This window comes from Calypte anna, chromosome 5A (assembly GCF_003957555.1).
Source record: "Calypte anna isolate BGI_N300 chromosome 5A, bCalAnn1_v1.p, whole genome shotgun sequence".
Taxonomy (NCBI): Eukaryota; Metazoa; Chordata; class Aves; order Apodiformes; family Trochilidae; genus Calypte; species Calypte anna.
In genome coordinates, this window is record NC_044251.1 from 17,023,677 (window position 1) to 17,041,531 (window position 17,855).

Here is a 17,855-nt window from a genome sequence, read left to right on the forward strand (position 1 = left end):
CCCCAGCGGCTCTCCCCTGCGGCTCCCACGCGCGTTTACACCCCTCCGTCCCCTAACTTTTGGAGTTGTTTCGGGAGACGTTTCCCGTCAATAAATCCCTCAGACTTTCGGGGCTCGGTCCTTTACCCAAGGAATCCCGCTGGATTTTCCGTAGGAGCAGGATCAGGCCCAGGAATCTGTACTTCCAAGGCAGCAGCGAAGCAGCCTCAAAGTTACCTTGGAGATGGAAAGCTTTTTAGCGAAGGAGTGATTTCTCCTTTAAAAGCTCACAGCGCTCGTGTTTTCCCGATGTCCTGGAAGGAGCAATTAAGGTAGCGGTTTCTCCCTTATTTCATGATTAGTTTCATAATCTCCAATAAAACAGCGTGAAGTGCTACACCCTTTCCCAGCAGAGCGGGTCATCGCTCTAAGCTAACGTGTCCTGCAGGACGCCCTTTATTCCGCCAGTACCTAGCTCGTACTCTCAGGACGTGCAGCACATTCTCGGAGGGGGACAGAGGGTGCACAGGGCCCACGGGTCCCCCCGGGGCCACGTCGCTCTCGCGGGCGGGCGCCAGGCACCTCCGCGCACCAAGGCCCTGTGGACCGCAGGGTGCTCGAATCTCCCGGCCGGTTCCCCCTTTCCGGGCCCGTACGCCACCGTGGGACCCCACGGAGGGACACGCTGCCTGCGGCCGCCGAGTTACAGAGAGAGTCGCTGCCTCCCTCAGTCCCTCTTCCCCGGTGGAGCCCAGACTCCAGAGCAGGAAAGTGTGCGAAACTGCAACTGAGTGGCGTTGTTGCGCCGGCAGCGGAGACTGTGTCCCCTGCACGCAGAGTGGGAGCGGAGCTGGGGAAGCAGCTGGAAAATGCCCAGAAATACTTTCACAGCGGTCAAGCCCGGAGATCTCTGACTCCTCTCCTTCTCGCCCCCGCCTCGCTAGCCCCATGGCCTGGCACCCCGCGTAGCCCGGCCCGCGGGCGCGGGGGTGTGAACGTGTGTGAGAGAGTACGTGTGTGTGCTTGTGTGTGTGTGCGTGTGCCTCTGTGTGTGCGTGTGCGTGCGTGTGTGTGTGAGTGTGTGTCTGTGTGTGCCGCACCTGCCGGGCGATGCCAGCGGCCGGGCTGCCCGCCGGGGCTGCGCCGCGGCTCGCTCTTCCCGCCGCCGCCGCCGGCCGCCGCCGCTGCCTGCGCTGGGCATGTCTCTGGGGCCGGCGGGGCCCCGGCTCCCTCCGCTCCTCGGCTTATGGACGGCGGCAGCGGCAGCAGCAGCGCTAGCAAGCAAGCGAGAAAGCAACCTGCACCAGGACTGCGCGGAGGAGTGGGAGCCCGCGATGCTTTGGCCTCAGTACTTTTCCTTAGCCTGTCTGGCTAACCAGGGCCATTGCTGCCGCCGCTGCTGCTGCTAGACACACAACACACACCAACATCAGGAGGGGGAAAAGTAAGGGAGAGAGGAGGAAAAAAAAAAAAAAACCAGGAAGATGGCGCCCACCAAGCCAAGCTTTCAGCAGGATCCTTCCAGGCGAGAACGGTAACACTTTCTCTTTATTGAACCTGCAGCAGCAGCAGCCGCAGCAGCGCCGGGCCGGGCCGTACCGCCGCCGCCGCCAGGGCTGGCTGCCATGCCGGGGTGGGGGGACCTGCCGCCGGCACCCGCTGCTCGCACAGCCGGGCACCGGGAGTTCCTCCTAGTGCGTACCGCCAGCCGCTCTCTCTCTCTCTCTCTCTCTCTCTCTCTCACAGACGCACACACACACAGACAGACATACAGGGCGAGCCGCGCAGCAGCAGCCCCGCTCCGGCAGCCGCACCGCCGCGGCTTGCCGGAGCCAGCGCTTGGCGGGGCGCGTTGGCGAGCGGGCGTGTGTGTGTGTGTGTGTCTGTGTTTGTGCGCGGAGGCGGGAGGCCCCCCCCACCCCCCGGCGGCCCCCGCCGCTCGACGGCCCCCGGGGGTGGCGGGGCGCCGCGCCAGGCCCGGCTTGCCGGGCGGAGGGGCCGGCCCCGCCAGTGCGGTTCAAGTGCGGCTAGGCCGGAGAGGGGGAGCCGCGCCGCCAACTGCGCCCGCGGGGGTGTCCGGCCCGGCCCGGTCCGGCCCCCCAACCCCACTGCCGGGCGGGCTGCGGGTGCCGGCGCCCCTCGGGGTGGGCAGAGCGGAGCCGGTGTGCGGGCGGGCGGGGAGGCGGTGCGGCGGGCCCGGTGAGGGAGGCGGGAGCCGAGAGGTGGGGGGGGGGAGAACGACGACGGGGGAACGGTGGACGAAGCGCTCCCCCCTATTTGGTTCCCGGAGCGCTGCTTGCCCCACACACTTTTGTTGAGGGAGAGTGCCTGATTAATCTGCTCTGCTGGTGGCACGAATTGCCCGTAGCGGATTTGTTCTAGTAAAGTGAATCTTTCTAGAAGTCGCTGGTAGGAAACAAGAGTACAAGTTCATGTGATGTTACTTTGCTATTCTTACAAAAGTATTCAAAGCCCCATTGCTACATTGAGATGAGATGTATGCCCAGAAGGAGAGCAGCCACTAGGTTTGGGGTGGGCTTTTCCTCTTTTGCCCTTCAGCGTTACAAGTGAACTTGAGGGTAAGGGGTGAGGAAGCTTCCTGGTTAGTTGTAAAAATGGAAATTAGCATTTAGACAGCTTTTAAAAGTAGCTGGATCATGTGTTACTTGGTTTGTATTTGACAGCACAAGTCTGAAAAATATTTAAGCAAAGCAAAGTCTGAGGAACAGGCTCATTTTAATCTTAATTTCAAACTTGTATTTGTTTAGTACGACCAGCATTTCTAGTACAGCTTCCAAACCCCACAGCTTTTATCTAAATAGCTATGCCATTTTTCGTAAGTAAGCAGGCTGCCCGGTATCAGGAAAGCATACATTTCATATTGGCTGTGTTAGATGCATTAGTATTAACTGTTGCACTTTGACAATACTATAATGATATGTGGCAGAATTTGGAGATACATGTAATGAGAAAACAGTGCATCCTCAGAACTCAAAGACTTAACTTACAGGTTTTCGTCTCCAACTATAAGTATTTTTTTATAATCTCCATTTCAGTGGTTGCAGAGGCATTTCTGCTGTGTTAATAACACTTAGAGCATCAGGCTTTTCTCCTGCAGAGGTCTTTGTTGGGAAAACAATTTGTATCAGTAAGTCCTGTTCCCTCCCAACACACAATTCTGCTCTCTTCCTTCTGAGAATGGTACTATATTAGTGCTTAAGTGTATTTGCCAGGATAGCTGCAGTAATCTCTCCAGCAGAAGCATATTTGTGTGCCATTTTGGGAATTTCTCTGAGATAGGAATCTTGAAGATAGAATTAATTTCTAGGGGAAACTTCATAGCCTGTGCATGAGTGCTTTCTTTATCACCTGTCTCCATTTGGCATTCGGAGAAGGTAAATCAAAGTGCGCGATTTGTTATTCTGCTCCACTTGAGAGCTGAACTAAATAACACTTGGTCTGAAATTCTGATTGAAGTTGTAGGAGGATATACTGTATTTAATTTAATGCCCTTTAATAGCATCTTCTTGTTCAGCTCTGATGCTGTCATTTTAAAGGTTGGATCGGAGTAGTTTTTCCCTGTAGGGAGTGGGAGGAGTAATCATTTCAGGGGGAAAAAGTGGTCTAAATTCCTAGAACACAAATAGCCACAAACTTGGCCTGGTGTCCAAGCAGTTGTTTTTTGCCCTTAGGGTTCACATTTTATCACTTTTCACAGTGCTCTGAACAGTTTAGGTTTAAATATTACATGTAGAAGTTGATGACATTTTTTTGTAGCAGAAATAGCTGCAGTCTGTTTGGTCTTAAAAAAAAAATTGGAGGAGATTGATCAATGCTTCAACAAACAGGTTCTCATGTACATTTTATTAAAAGTTATGTAAGGTGCTCCTGAAGTCTTGCATGTACGTGTTTATTTAGGCTGTCTTTGTACACATCCTTTCAGCTGTGTGTGCCAGGCTATTTGAAATACAGGCACATAACAGTTGCTGAAAGCGTTTTGCAGTCTCTGCTTAGTTACTGCTTCAGTAAACTGGTTCTCAAGATTAAGAATCTTATAAGTAAACTTTGTGTACATTCATTGTTTGGTCTTCACTTCCACAATATTTAGGTTGATGGTGTTACAGTTATTCAAACAAGAGGCTAGTGATTACAAAAAAAAAAATGTAAAAAGTAGTTGGCTCTAATGCAACCAAGCACTTGAATTTTTCTGGATTTTTTTTTTTGCCTGTTCATTTTTTTTAAAGAATATTTGAAAAGTTAAACACTTTCGTTTGATTTTCTTTTAAACTATGAATGATAGCAAATTTTACAGTTGTAGTAGCAGTTTAGGGCTTTTCAATTGTGTGGATATATAGGCAAGAAAATTAAATAGACAGAAGTGTCATGCATATGATATGCCAGCATTGATTTGTAAAGCATATCATAATATCAGTGTCCTATTGGTTTAAAGTGAAAGAGAAAAACACCTTTATTTTGGCATTTCTTTCTAGAGCATGAGCTTAAACATAGCTGTGATAAATGATGATATGCATTGTCTAACACTTGCTTTTATATAAATAGCTTCAGAAGATTGCTTAAATGATAATCGAAAATATGAAATAGGGTGGCCTTCATATCACAAGGCCAAGGGTCTACAAATGGAAAAACTGAAATAATGAAATATTTCCAAGGCAACAGACTGTCAACAAGAACAGTAATGCATGGGCATATCATAGAGCTACCAGAGAGGATATTAGATCGTATAGCTCTAGAGCCAGGAGTTATAATGACCTTTATTAAATAGAGCCCTCCCACATTACAACAATCTTTCCAATTTCTGATTTATGGATTAGCAGTCATACTACTCTTCATAATTTGAAACATTCTCCCACCATATTTGATTTGCCGTATTTTTCTTCACTGGAATCATACATTATTTAGAGCTTGCATGAGAGTATTGATCAACAAAAGTTATATTACATCTTTTAAGTAACTAATGGGATTCTGAATAACAAGGTTTTGTCTGCAGCACCATTTCTACATTTTTTATAGAAAAACTGTTTTTTTCTGAAGTTATGTCCAGTAAGCTTGTTTTGTACCAATTTAACAGCATTCTCTTCCAGTGCTATATTATAAAAAGTTATAATTAGAGCGTTTTGTTATCAGATTAATGCAGCACTCAGAACCATGTCAGGATGTGTTGTCAACATCCGTCTCCTTTTATTAGTGTCCCACTTGAATTTCAGGCTCTAATATACTGGCAGTTTCAAATCACATTTGTTTGAAACTTGGCACACAAGTTGCCAGCCCAGATGGGAATTTTACTGCAAGAGTGATGTAAAACAGTTGCTGAAAACTGACATTATAGACATTAGTTTCATCAGCGTCCCTCCTAAAGAGTACAATGTTGAAATAAATGTTTGTTTCCTAAAGTGATCTTTATAACAATACCCTCTTTATTGGAAAATGTGTTTGAAGATAAGAATTTTGAGTAACTGATACTGGCCGTGAAAACTTTACTATTACCATTTTATTAGCATTTTGGGATTGATTCTGCTCTCATTGAGGTCGGTAAGACAAAACTGTTTTACAAAGCAGAGTTTCATTTAATATCAATTAAGTAATTGTTTTGTTAGAATTTAATGTTATGAGGCCATTTCCTGAAATCTCATCTCATGTGAATAAACCTGAAATTCATCCAATCCATTCAATTAATTTTATATTATTGTCACTAGCAGTTCTTGCAGGTGTAAAAAACACCTCCTGTGAGATGAGATTTCAGCATTGGTCATAATGATTAAAAATGAATCAAGAGAACTTGTTCTGCAGGACGCCAGCATAGAAATTTTATATTTTAAACATGAGGCATTTTTAAGGTACATAGCCAAAACTTTGCATTTGCACCTTAGTAATTTGTTTCTTTGGTTGGTTACGTTGTTCATGCTTGCTTTTTTCTTTGTTTCTTTTTTAAGGTACATAACCAAAACTTCGCATTTGCACCTCTGTAATTTGTTTCTTTGGTTGGTTTGCTTGTTTATGCTTACTTTTTAATTTTTTTTCTTTTTCCCTTTTTTCTTCTTTCTTTCTTGTCTTTTTCTTTATTTTCTCTTTTTTCTTTTTTTTCTTTTTTTCTCTTCTTTTTTCCTTTTTTCTTTTTCCCCCCTTTTTTAATTTTTTCTTTCTTTTTTATGAAGCTTTGAAAGATTTATGTACGAGAGGAAATGTGTTGAAAATTAATTTCATAATAATTGCATTTTTTCAGAAGAGTCAATTTCTTTCCATGTAATATTTATAAGGCTGTTGCATGTTATCTTTAACATACAAAGTCCCATTAGTGCGAACGGGGCGTCTGACTTTTTTTTAACAGGAATTTTTTATTGTTTAATAGGACTTTGCATAATAAGGATAATTTGTAGTAATATTGCATTTCACTGCATAAGAAGATGTGCCATAGTAGGAATATAATGGTTGCTGCCATGTCCTCTCTGACTGGAGCATTGTTCTGTGACCAGCTCCAGCAGTAGTTTTGCAATACACAAAGTCCTAGTCAGATGAATGGGACCCTTGTGCTATTGATGTGAACAGGACTTTGAGTAGTAAAAATATTCGTTAGTTCTGTGTGCTGTAGTAGCATATTGTACAGGACAAGGGTGCTGTAATAATGGGATGGCATTTGTGTCCCTACCTTGGCAGAACTACAGCCTGCCTTGGCGAGAATATTGAGTTCAACTTGTACCTTAATCTTTAAAAAAGTCCCAGATGGAATTATGCGTATAATTAAAGTACGCTACGGAGAATGAAAAGCAAGGATAAAAGTCTATTCACCATATAATGCAATAGATGTGAATTTGATGTTGGTGAGATTGTAATTACAAACTTTAATGTACTTAGTGGGAGGAGAAATGAACATTGCGTCTGTGTATCATTATAAAACACAAAAGTATTGAGATTCTCAAGAAAAAATAGAGTGGTCCTCAAGGAGATTCGGATCTCAGCCTGCTGCAGCCAGATCCTGATAGTTATGTCAGCCCTTAGCTGGCACTCTGCACGCAGGCAAGAGTCAGGCACATGAAGAACAAGTGAGATGGAAGCAAGAATTTGAAAGGGATTACTGAAAGCAGAGTTTTGAAGATTTGTTATATGCTATTTTCCCAGCCTTTGTTGTATGTTGCATTTTGGACTTTGGCTCTTTGGCCATATCTTGTAGTTTGTCTATTCTAGGGAACTCCCAACTGATGTCATACAACATCTGAAGAAGACCTCAATATTGTTGCAGTTTGTCTGTAGATAAGTTTATTTATATAGCTTAGTGTCCTTTCAAATGTCTGTAAACACTGTTCTACACATTTTACTGATGAGGCAAAAATGCACAAAGCATTTTTGAGCACGAGCAGAAGTGGCTAGATGGAATGGAGGATGCCAATGTTAGCACTAGGAATAAAATTCCAGCCCCCACTTTGACTCTGTATTAAAAGATTGCACCGCCTTCATTCGTTGTATTTATGTTTCCTTAACAGGCAAAGCCTCCACTGACGTAAACTGCTTTCAGACAATGGCTTGATTGCCATTTAAAATAAGGTGCTAGTTGGATATATAATAGAAGTTCAATGCTTAAGTTAAATAATTTAAGTGGAAAAGTACTGTTCTGTTACCTGCAGGCATATTAGGTTTACATATGTATATAGTGAACTTACAGGATATATTCTGAATAATACGTATGTATGCAATCTACAATAATGTCCCTGGGGCTTGGATTTTCTGAAGAGCCTATTGGATTTAGGCATCCAACGCATACTGCATTTCAGTGAAATGTGTGCACCTAAATCCTATAAGCCCCTTTTAAAATACTTGCCTGGGAATTTTGTCTCCAACAGGAATTTAGAACAGGCTTCATTACCCATTAGATTCTTTTAAACTCAATTTTATTGAGTAATGAATAGTCTTTGAAAAGTAATTTTGGATTAAATCCTAAAGGGCTATAGTTTTGCTTGAATTTAGGCACAGAACCGATATGTTTAAATTATGACAAGGGGAGGAGTGGGAGTGTGTTTTCTCTTGTTTATGTGTCATGTTTGAGAGTCATGTGCAAAATTCACATTTATGATCAGTTTACTCGCAGCCCAGGCTTGTGTGAGTTAGGTGGGTCAGCATTGTCCTGCCAAAGCTGCAATTCATTTAACAAAAGCATAACATACCAGGTTTTAAAAGAATGCTTGTTAGAAAGCTGTTTTTTTCTTAGAGATGATGGGAGGCAGAATTAGTTACTTTGTTGGAAAAAATGTAAGTGGGCAGTTTTCAACAGGTCAAGGTTGAGGTCAGTAGAAAGAACTGAGTGACTGAATCTGTACCGTGCTGGCAGTGGGATTAAAAAAGGAAAGAAGTTTTTAAAAAATGATACCAAGTGCCAGTGGTACTTCTCCTTCAACCTTTAAAGCTGTGAAAAAAGTTGCTGATTTTGTTTGTTGGATGTAGGATTGGCATGTTTTCTTCACCTTTGCATAAATTACTAACAGTATGGACAGGAGGTACTGAAAAAAACCCTACGCTGTAAGAAAACAAGATGGTTTTCTCTTGGTAAAAAACAAGTAGGAGATGAACATAAAAAGAGAAACAAAGGCTTTGGGCTGTTTTATTTATTCATTCTTTCTGAGTTGGTGTTCAGTTTTGCAACAAAACTTGCATTTCTTGTGGAAAATCAAAAGTGCAGTAATTTTTATCAATGGCTGAATGAGGTAGATAAATGGTACTCAAGTAGCAGTGTTTGGAGGATCCAAGTAGTTTACTAAAGTATCTTAATTAATTGGATGTTCACTTTAATAGTGAGGTTTCTTGTTTGTAGGCAGTGCTCTGTAACAAGAACATGCATTTCATATGTAAAGCAAATATATGATTTCAGAAGGCACACTTTTATTCCAGATCTGTTTTTTCTAAACAACTGTTTCAGGTTAACAAACAGCAAGAAATAAATGGAGGTGACAGAAAATACAGACTTCAAATTAGAAGCATGATAGGAAAGATAGAGCAGATTCCAGAACTTTCAAACATAAATGCTGTTCCTTTTATCAGTCACTCTACTTACACTCAAATTTCAAAATTAAGATATTCTATCTTTTCCTTTTATTCTTTTGTTAACAGGAAGAAAAATGCTTCTCATCAGACCTGTGATCTGGAAGCTGTTATTCCATGCTTTCCAAGAGCACTTTTCCAAATTCTCTTTTTGAATCACTTTTCAAGATGAGAATAGGAGACCACAAGATATAGCAAACACTGCAGATCCCCTCTCCCTCCCCCCCAGATTATTTGATGTACTGAGTGTGCATCTTTAGGAACATCCGGTATTTAGATTCTAGATTTAAGAATCCTTTCAGAGCAATGGTTGGGGGTTTTTTTATTCTTTCTTAATGGACTTGTGATAGTACGGAAAAAAGTATTTAAGTCCTATTAATGACTTTTTTTTTTCCTTGTGTCAATTAGTATATATTACAATATTTCTTCAGATCAAATAGGAATGAACCCCGAAATGATTAAGGGAAAAAAATGTATTCTCACTGGCAGACACTAGGAGAATATTCCACCTGAAAATCAAAATTCATATTCTTTGTTCTGCCTGTCACTAATTGTGAGGAAAACTTTGAAAGATTTTCCACTGACTTGTATACATGTATACTGCAAAGTGTAGGCATATGTTGTATGTTAACTAGACACATTATATATATTTGCTTGAAAGGAAATAATGCTAGTTGATTGTCTTCAGCAAGCTATAAATGTCTTACTTTAGATAAAGTTAAATGTAAATACATGCATTGGAATGGCGATTTTTTTTCTTCTAATGCTGTGAGGGAGAAGTAGGCTCATCCTTTTTTTGCACATTTTTATTGTTCTGTGTAAATGTAATTTGTTAATCCTGTGAAATTTGTCATAGATAAATTTGCTTGGATTATCTTGTCACCACCGTATCTGCATTCTTTTGTTCATTGCTTATTCATAATTTAACAGTCTGGCAGTGAGCCTTTTTGGGATGCTCACAAAAGATATATGACCTCTACCAGCTGCTACTATAACCTGCAGAATGCACAGCAAGACATTAGAAACGTGAGGATTCCTCTACTGATTAAAGTGCTCTTCATTTAAACAGTCTGTTCATAAGAATCTCAGGAATCTTTGTGGATAGCAGTTTTGATTTTTCTTTTCTCACAAAATTAGTTCTAGCATTTTTTTTTTCCTGAGTGGGAAAACTAACCAAAGCTTAAGATGGTTGTGCTTTGCTTTCAGGTGGACTAATGAAAATAAATCCCTCATTATATATGCATATGCCTAGATAAGTGTGCATGTGCATATACATATTTGCATACATCTTTACTTATCTCTACCTGTGCATGTACATGTATGTATTTCCTGCAATTTTGCAATGGGAGAAATTAGTGCCCATGTATGTTATTTTAAACTAACTCTTCTATTAGGATATTTTTCAGCTCATATTATTATCCAGTTCTAATTTACAGAAGAGTTGTCTGATTAACCCTACTTTTTTTAACCCTACCCAGCATTTTACAGATTATATTGTGTAAATACTCGATATTATTCAGTACACAAGACATTAAATAGAATGTTACTTGAAGTGTAACATTTTAGATTTTCATTATTCTCTTGACTCAGTTTAGCATATGATTTTTTTTCCCTTTTTACTTTTTTTTTCCTTCTTATCTGCAGATCAGCTTGTGAGTAATGGCTAGTTTTTACCTCCCCTTTGTGCTGGCACATGATTATAGTTCAAAATAATTCATTGCTAATCCATGCAGTATTGGTTCATCTCCATCACTCTGTTTTGTGATTAGAGCCTCAGGCCTGTAAGAAAATCCTTCTGCTCAGTTTTTTATCCTGATTTTCTTTAACTGCAACCCATATCTTAAATAGTTCTGTCATTACTGTTCACCTACCAATCTTTTTGCATTTTTCAGAAGTGTATCAATTTCAAGAAATCAGTATTTTGTTTGGGCTATTTTTCAGAGGTTTATGAAAAATATTTGTTTTCCACTGCATTAAGTCTCCAGCAGTGGTGTATATAGGTCTTGGTTTACCTCAGTCGATGATGGAAATCTGACTTGAGGTTTTCATTTTTCCTTAGCAGTCTGAATTTCCTGTGTACTTATTTACATTAGGTGCCTCAAGAAGTCCAGGATCTTAAAAAGAAATACTGTTTCTTTTTGAAACAGACTGTAGTAGAATAGTAATTACAGTCTTGCCATTTTTAACATTTCAAACAGAACTGGGGTAAAATAAAGCTGATAAAGGAACTTTTGAAATATATAGTGCCTGATTCTACCGGGGTGACTCTGAAATCACTATTTTATTGGGTCAGATATGAGCTGATATGACTTTAGAGCTGGCATATATGATACAATATCGCCCCTTGATCAGACTTGAATTTAGTATTTCCAGATTATGAAGCAAATCCATCATTTTATTTCCCATCAAATAACACTAGTTTTAGGAGAAGGTCATCTAAAAGATTTTTCAAGACTTTGTTTCAGCATTGAGTAGTCCTGTGTTCCTTTTAATAATTACTTTCATCTCATTGTATCCGTGTGTTTGAAAGTGTAGGTCAATAAGGATGATCGCATTCAGAATTTCATGATCTGTGTAGTGGAACAAATTGAAAGCAAAGCCTGTATCAATCACTGTGAAGGGAGGGTTAATTGTTACTGCTTCTCAAGCCTCTGGACAGATAAACCAGTAATGAAATACTTATTGCTCTGATATGTGAATGGTTAAGGATGAAACAATGGAAACAGAAGCAGTCTTCAAAGATAACAAAAAAAGGAAAGAAAAAAGAATGATCTGGACTAAAGTAAGATACTGTATATGCTGTGTATTAACGATTTTAAAGTTGTTTTGGGTTTTTTTTTTTCATATAACGTAGCCTTCCATTGAAGATGTAAAAAAGGAAAGTGCATTTGGTTTCTAAAGTGAATATAAAATATGAATTTAAAGACTTTTATTATGCAGAGTATTTAAAATTATGTCTTGACCTTAGGTAAAAGTAGCATTTCTAGTGTAAAGTGTTTTCTTCTCTTTGTTTTTCATTTGTGGTAGCATTAAGTGGTGCTTTTTTTTCTTTCCTTAAAAGCACAGATGTATTTACTAAATCCAGTATGTTTTGTTTTCTTGTGAAGTAATTTTAAAGTGTTTTGTCTACAGCCAGCCAGGACAGTAACTAGTGTTTAAAGATAGAAGCAGAAAAATAAGTATGAGTTCAAAACCAAATTATGATATTACAGTAAACATTTAACTATTTCTAGAATATGAACTTAACGTTTTAAACATCTGTTAGTTACTTATATGTTGAAATATATGCAAAAATATTTAGCCAAATTGAAGTCTTAGGCCCATGACAATCATCTCAACACAGTGGGTAGTTCTGAAAATTAATGAGAATGATAATACTGTAAAGACTGTTCCAGAGTTTGCCCAAATTCATTATCTAAGACTCTTGTTAGGAACATCTCAAAGAATTTTAACCAGGAAAATATATTAATGGTTCAAAAGCATTTTTCAAAACAGCAATTTATAAAAATATAATGGAATTATAAATGCAAGAGCTATAGTTAGAAACACAAATAACACAGGAGAATCACATTATGAAGGAACATTTTCCAATAGCTAGGGTACTTGGTTTTTGTTTTGCCCATAGGTGTCAAGCTTTCCTTATCAATTTATATTTTGGGATGAAGGAAATGAAAAAGTGAAGGCAACTTATAAGAAAAAATATTTTTTACTCTTTGTTAGTTACTTGATGAGGCCTATAACTGCTTAAAAGCTAAGTGAAGTAATTAATTGTTTTAGAACCAGTGTAAACGTCTTTTAGACAATCAAAAAGCACTTTTAGGAGGAAGGGTGATGAGACACATCTTTAGATTTCTCTTCAGAATGTTAAGAATTTCCTGTTGCCTGTTTCCTGATGGGATTGATGCAGCTGTGTGTCATATGGAATGAAAGAGGAACTGAGTGCCTGACTTTGTTTTATGCAAGTCCTTTATTTAAGAAAATGTAAATGTTTCCTTTGACTTTTTTTTTTTTTTTAACCAGTTACTGATATGAGTGCTTTATAAAAAATTATCCAAGTGAGTGCTAATAATAATTTATCTATCTATATGGGATAGACTTTTTAATAACTAAAATCTATTACTTACAAATGTGGTATTCTTTCTTTTTTGTTTTTTCTGTGTGCAATGAAAAAGCAGGATGCTTGGAAGATTACTATGTCATTTCCATTTGTATTTTCAGAAGTCACTGATATATAGAAGCACGTGTGAGTATGTGTGTGCATGTGTAATCACTGGAAAGCAGATCAGTTTCTAGAGTTTCTTACTCATTTTGGCTGTTGTGCTATCTGTAGCACATCTACAAAACAGTTTTCATGAGAGATGTGAATGCAAAATAGAGAGGAATTGGTGGATTCAAAATAATTTTTAAACAGTAATTTTGATCTAGACAGTCCCACTTCATGGACAGATTCTTTGAAGAGAATTCAGGATGGGAAACTGTATTAATCAAATTTTTCAGTTATTTCTTCCTGCAGTGAGAAAAAGCTTGGCAGAAGGTGGCTATCCTGGTTAACTGGTGTGGGAATGAGTGAGGAAAAGGAGATGAAGATCCATAGTAGCAGTGGGGCTACCACTTGTAGCCCAGTTACTGGTAGAGTCAGGGATTTGTCTCATAAAGTTGAGTAATACTCGGTTCCAGATGGAATTCATACTACCTCAGCCAGTATTAACTTCTGCTCAGAAGGATATATTAGGCAAATGCAGTTCCTATACAAAAAGCCCTGAGCTTTTCAATTGCATGAAAAAAAAGCAGCTTCATAGCGTGATATTATAGGTCTAAGCTATGAAGCAGAAGCAAACATAAAGCAGAGCTGGGCAGAGCTGGACAGGAGTGGTAGGGACATATTAAAAGGCAGAGCAGAGGCATATGCAGCTAAGTGGGGTTGATCCCATTGGGTTGCTTCTGAGACTGTCTCTCCATGGAAGGTACAGACTTCTAAATCATTATGCAAATTGCACTTTACATCTTAAGTTTTGATCCTCTCAGCCTGTCAATCAGCTGTGAAAAGAGCTGACCGTGTCCCTGTTGTTTTGCCCTGTGACTTCGCAGCAAATGTCCTCTTTCTCCTGTCTTTGGATACTTTGATCACTTCTTGAGTACATCCTCCGGAGAATCTTTCTCATTCACTCTCCAGCTTTGTGTGGGAGTCCTGCAACGTGTTGTCTCTCAGCTGCCCCCTTTTCTTCCTCATTCTGCTCTTTATCTTTGCATAATCTTATATAGATACACATTTCAAGGATCATCTCATTGCAGATGATTCATAGGCTCACGGTATTTCTATCTCAATGAAAATACAGTCTTACTTCTCTGTCATCTCCTTCTCTATTGCCTAGCTTAGACTCCCTTAATCAAAGCAGTTCTGGAGTTCTTTCCCAGCCCTCCATCTACTTTTTGGGATATAACTGCCATATTGCCTGTTAGGATAGGTCTGTAATATGGCAATCTCATTGATAAAGCCCTCTCCCTCATAGCTTAGCAATTAAAAAGGTAAGTAGAGTATTTGTTATTAGTAGACAATAAATAGAAAAACAAACAGAAAACATGAACATTGCTATCATTGTGCCAAACCATAAATCCACAGTGCATGCAGTCTGTATTGTGTGTATTTTTATTATAATTTCAAAAAGATGCTGTCGCTTGGGAGAAGGTCATGAAGTCTGATGAAAAGTACAGAAGGAGTTTTGTCAGAGAAAAAGTCAAATAAAATAAGATACTTCATTGTGGAAAAGAGGTGACAGAGAGAAATTGGCTATAACATAACTCAAAGCCTCTAGAAGGCAATCAGAGAACAAGTATTAATTAACTATTATTATGAGCACAAGGAAACTTCCTGTGTAATTCTCAGGAAACAGTTTTAAAACATTTAACAGAAGTTGATTTTTTTCTTTTTGTTATTGTAGGGGCTTTTTTGTATGCTACCCTCCCAACATAAAATGCAATTGAATAGTGGAATTCCTTGTCAAGGGGGGTTTTACAGGCTGAAAGAGGAACAGGTTTAAGAACGGATCAGATGTTACTCTGCTATGTCTCTGTGAAGCTATTAAATGTGATGGTGATGCTGCAACTCAACTTCAGGAAGTGAAGTAACTGAGTAGTTTTGCCAATAAAAATATTTCATCTAATACCAGTCTTTACTTTTCTGTGTGTTTGGTTGATCTGGGATACTGAGTGCCTTCAAGAGGAAGTGATGTCCTCTTAGTGGGTTGGAGATGTGAAAATTTTCTATGAATTTCAGAGGAGACAAACTGATGGCTTAGAAATTCACTGAATATTACTAAACACATATCTGCCTGAGGAAGTGCCTGCACTGAAAATGATTTAAGGCTGTGGGTGCATATCATATGTGCTGTGGTATCATATATGCTGTCATTGTTTTTATGTTGTTCCCTGCAGCTTCTTTTAGGGGTTGATGGAGATTTGATACAGCAAAAACTTGTCTGACTCAGGATGCTGGTTCTTACATGGTGGTGTAGGACATTTATAGAAGCTGTAGCAAGACAGGTGATTCTGTCTCTTAAAAACCTGGTAGAGAAAATGGTCTTAGCTACATAGTTTTAGCTAGTATTATTTTCAGCACATTTAATGAATGGATGTGAGATGTGTAACAGCTTAATTACACTGCTCTATAATGTGTTTTTGTCTAATGTTGATATGACTATGAAAGACCTTATTGGGACTGTATAGACAAAGTGTCATACCATATGATGCCTTGGAAAAAAAAAAAAAAAAAAAGAAAGAGTTCCTGCTTTGAAGAGTTCAGAATTTTAATTGGTGGGGTTTTTGTTTTTTTTTTTTAATTTGTTGGAAAGGGTTTTCTGTAACAGTAGTTAATTTTACACTCATATTTGAAGTTTGACTTTTTTACCATCAAGCAAAGCACATGTTAAACAGCCTGAATTCAGAAAAATTAAATACTTGGATACTATGTTGCCTGGTGAAACCTCAATGACTTAAAATTAATTGTGGTGATGATTTGAGCATTCCAATGAACACATGTACATGTCAATGTGTGTTATACTTTTAAACGGATGCAATCTATTTTATGCATGCTAAGAGTAAACAAAGTCAACAAGTAGTGAGATGGGCTTTTGTTGAAAGGGCATGTAGTCAAAGTATATGTAACTTTTGTCAAAGGTATGTAATATCAATTCTCATATAATTCCTGTATTTATGTCATTTTTTGAGAAAGAACTGATTCATAATAACTGTTTTCATAAATATGTAAATTTGCATAAAAGCGAAGTACTTGAAGTCTGTAACATCAGTGTAGACTTGGCACTATTAGAATGACAATTTTTAAAAAAAAATTTTTTTAAGGTAACAGCAGGTATTCAGTATGTGCTTTGTAAATTCCTCTGGCTTGAAATAATTCCTCTCATGTTGATTTGTTTAAGGAAAAGGAGGGAAAAAGAAAATTGATTGTGGAATGCTGTTCATCAGAAGGTTCATATTCATGCTTGATTGTACAATGTAAATCTGATAAGATCTTGAATCAGGAGAGATTTGGACAGTTCCAGGAGCAGAAATTGGAACTCGGGTGCTCACATTTCCTAGGACATCGAGAGGGAAAATGGTGCTGGTATTCCAGGAAAACATTATACTAATACCACTGTAGACTTCCAAATGAGCTGAATATAGTTCATAAGCCTAAAGTAACATTTTGGAAGGAGAGTGAAAGGAAACTTAATTTGTTCCATAGCATATTTAGAAGAGGAAGAAACAGACTGATTTTTTTTGAGGTTTAATGTGTATCAGACTCTTAAAGCAGGCTGGTGTTTATCATATGATGCCATGAGAGGCTTAGGCTATGACTTGCTTTAAGTCACAGAGTTTGCAGGGACCTCTGGAGATGACATAGTCCAACCATCCCTGCTGAAGCAGGGTCAGCTAGAGCAGGTTGTCTAGGACTGTGTCCAGTTAGATTTTTAGTATCTCCATGGATGGAGATTCTACAGTGTCCCTGACCAGCTTGTGATTTTTTACCACCTCATGACAAAAAAGGATTTTCTTAATATTTAATTGAAGTTTACTGCATTCCAGCTTGTGTCTCTGCCTCTAATCCTGCAGCTGTGCACCTATGCAAAGGATCTGGCTCTATCTTTGTAACATTTCACTTGGTAGCTGTAGATAGAAATGAGAACTCTCACCTGCTGTTACAGCTAAACAAACTCAGTTCTTCAGGCTGTCCTGGTGCATTATGTAGTGCAGTCCTTTCTGTATCTTGTTGGCTTTCTGCAGTGGCTTGCTCCATAATGTCCCTGTAATTTTGTACTGGAGATCCCCAAACTTGGTTTTCCTGGTGCTATCTCACAGGTGCTGGAAAGAGAGGGGCACCTGCTGTGTATGGTCTAGCTAATAGAGCTTAGTATGCAGTTGGCCTCCTGTGCTGCAAGGTTGCACTTACCAGGTCCACCACAATCTGGAGATCTGATATCACTTATTCAATAGAGAACTCTGAAAGTGTAGAGCCTTCCAGCAGGAAATACTAAATATTATGGATGTTGGTGGAATATAGTCAATTTGAATGTGAACTTTGCAAGAAAAAATTTAAGGGTCTTTGTGGGTGGATGAACAATTACAAATTAGGGGATGAGTGGGTGAACAAATGAAAGGGTACACCACAGCAGATGGTCAAGGTGGTATTTGTGATGAACTTTGTTATATGCAATACTAAATATTGTGATTCAGGAATTGTATTTTGAGTTTAAGGGGTAGAAATTCACCAGCAGTGAAACAGTGGGAGAACCCAGGACAGAAATATTGAATTAGATTCTTTTAGATGCTGGAGGTCA

At 39.4% G+C, this 17,855-nt stretch overlaps 1 protein-coding gene across 7 annotated transcripts in view; it reads left to right on the forward strand.

The window, feature by feature from the left end:
- Positions 1-1,331: 1,331 nt before the first annotated feature.
- Positions 1,332-17,855, forward strand: part of NPAS3 (neuronal PAS domain protein 3) — a 582,470-nt gene continuing 565,946 nt past the window's right edge. For 4 of the 7 annotated variants that reach the window (XM_030452108.1, XM_030452110.1, XM_030452112.1 and 1 more), the window contains exon 1: positions 1,464-1,513. In XM_030452108.1, coding sequence (XP_030307968.1) covers positions 1,464-1,513 — 50 coding nt within the window. Of the gene's footprint in view, positions 1,514-17,855 lie in introns of all 7 variants that reach the window. The other 3 variants (XM_030452107.1, XM_030452109.1, XM_030452111.1) reach the window with 1 other exon arrangement.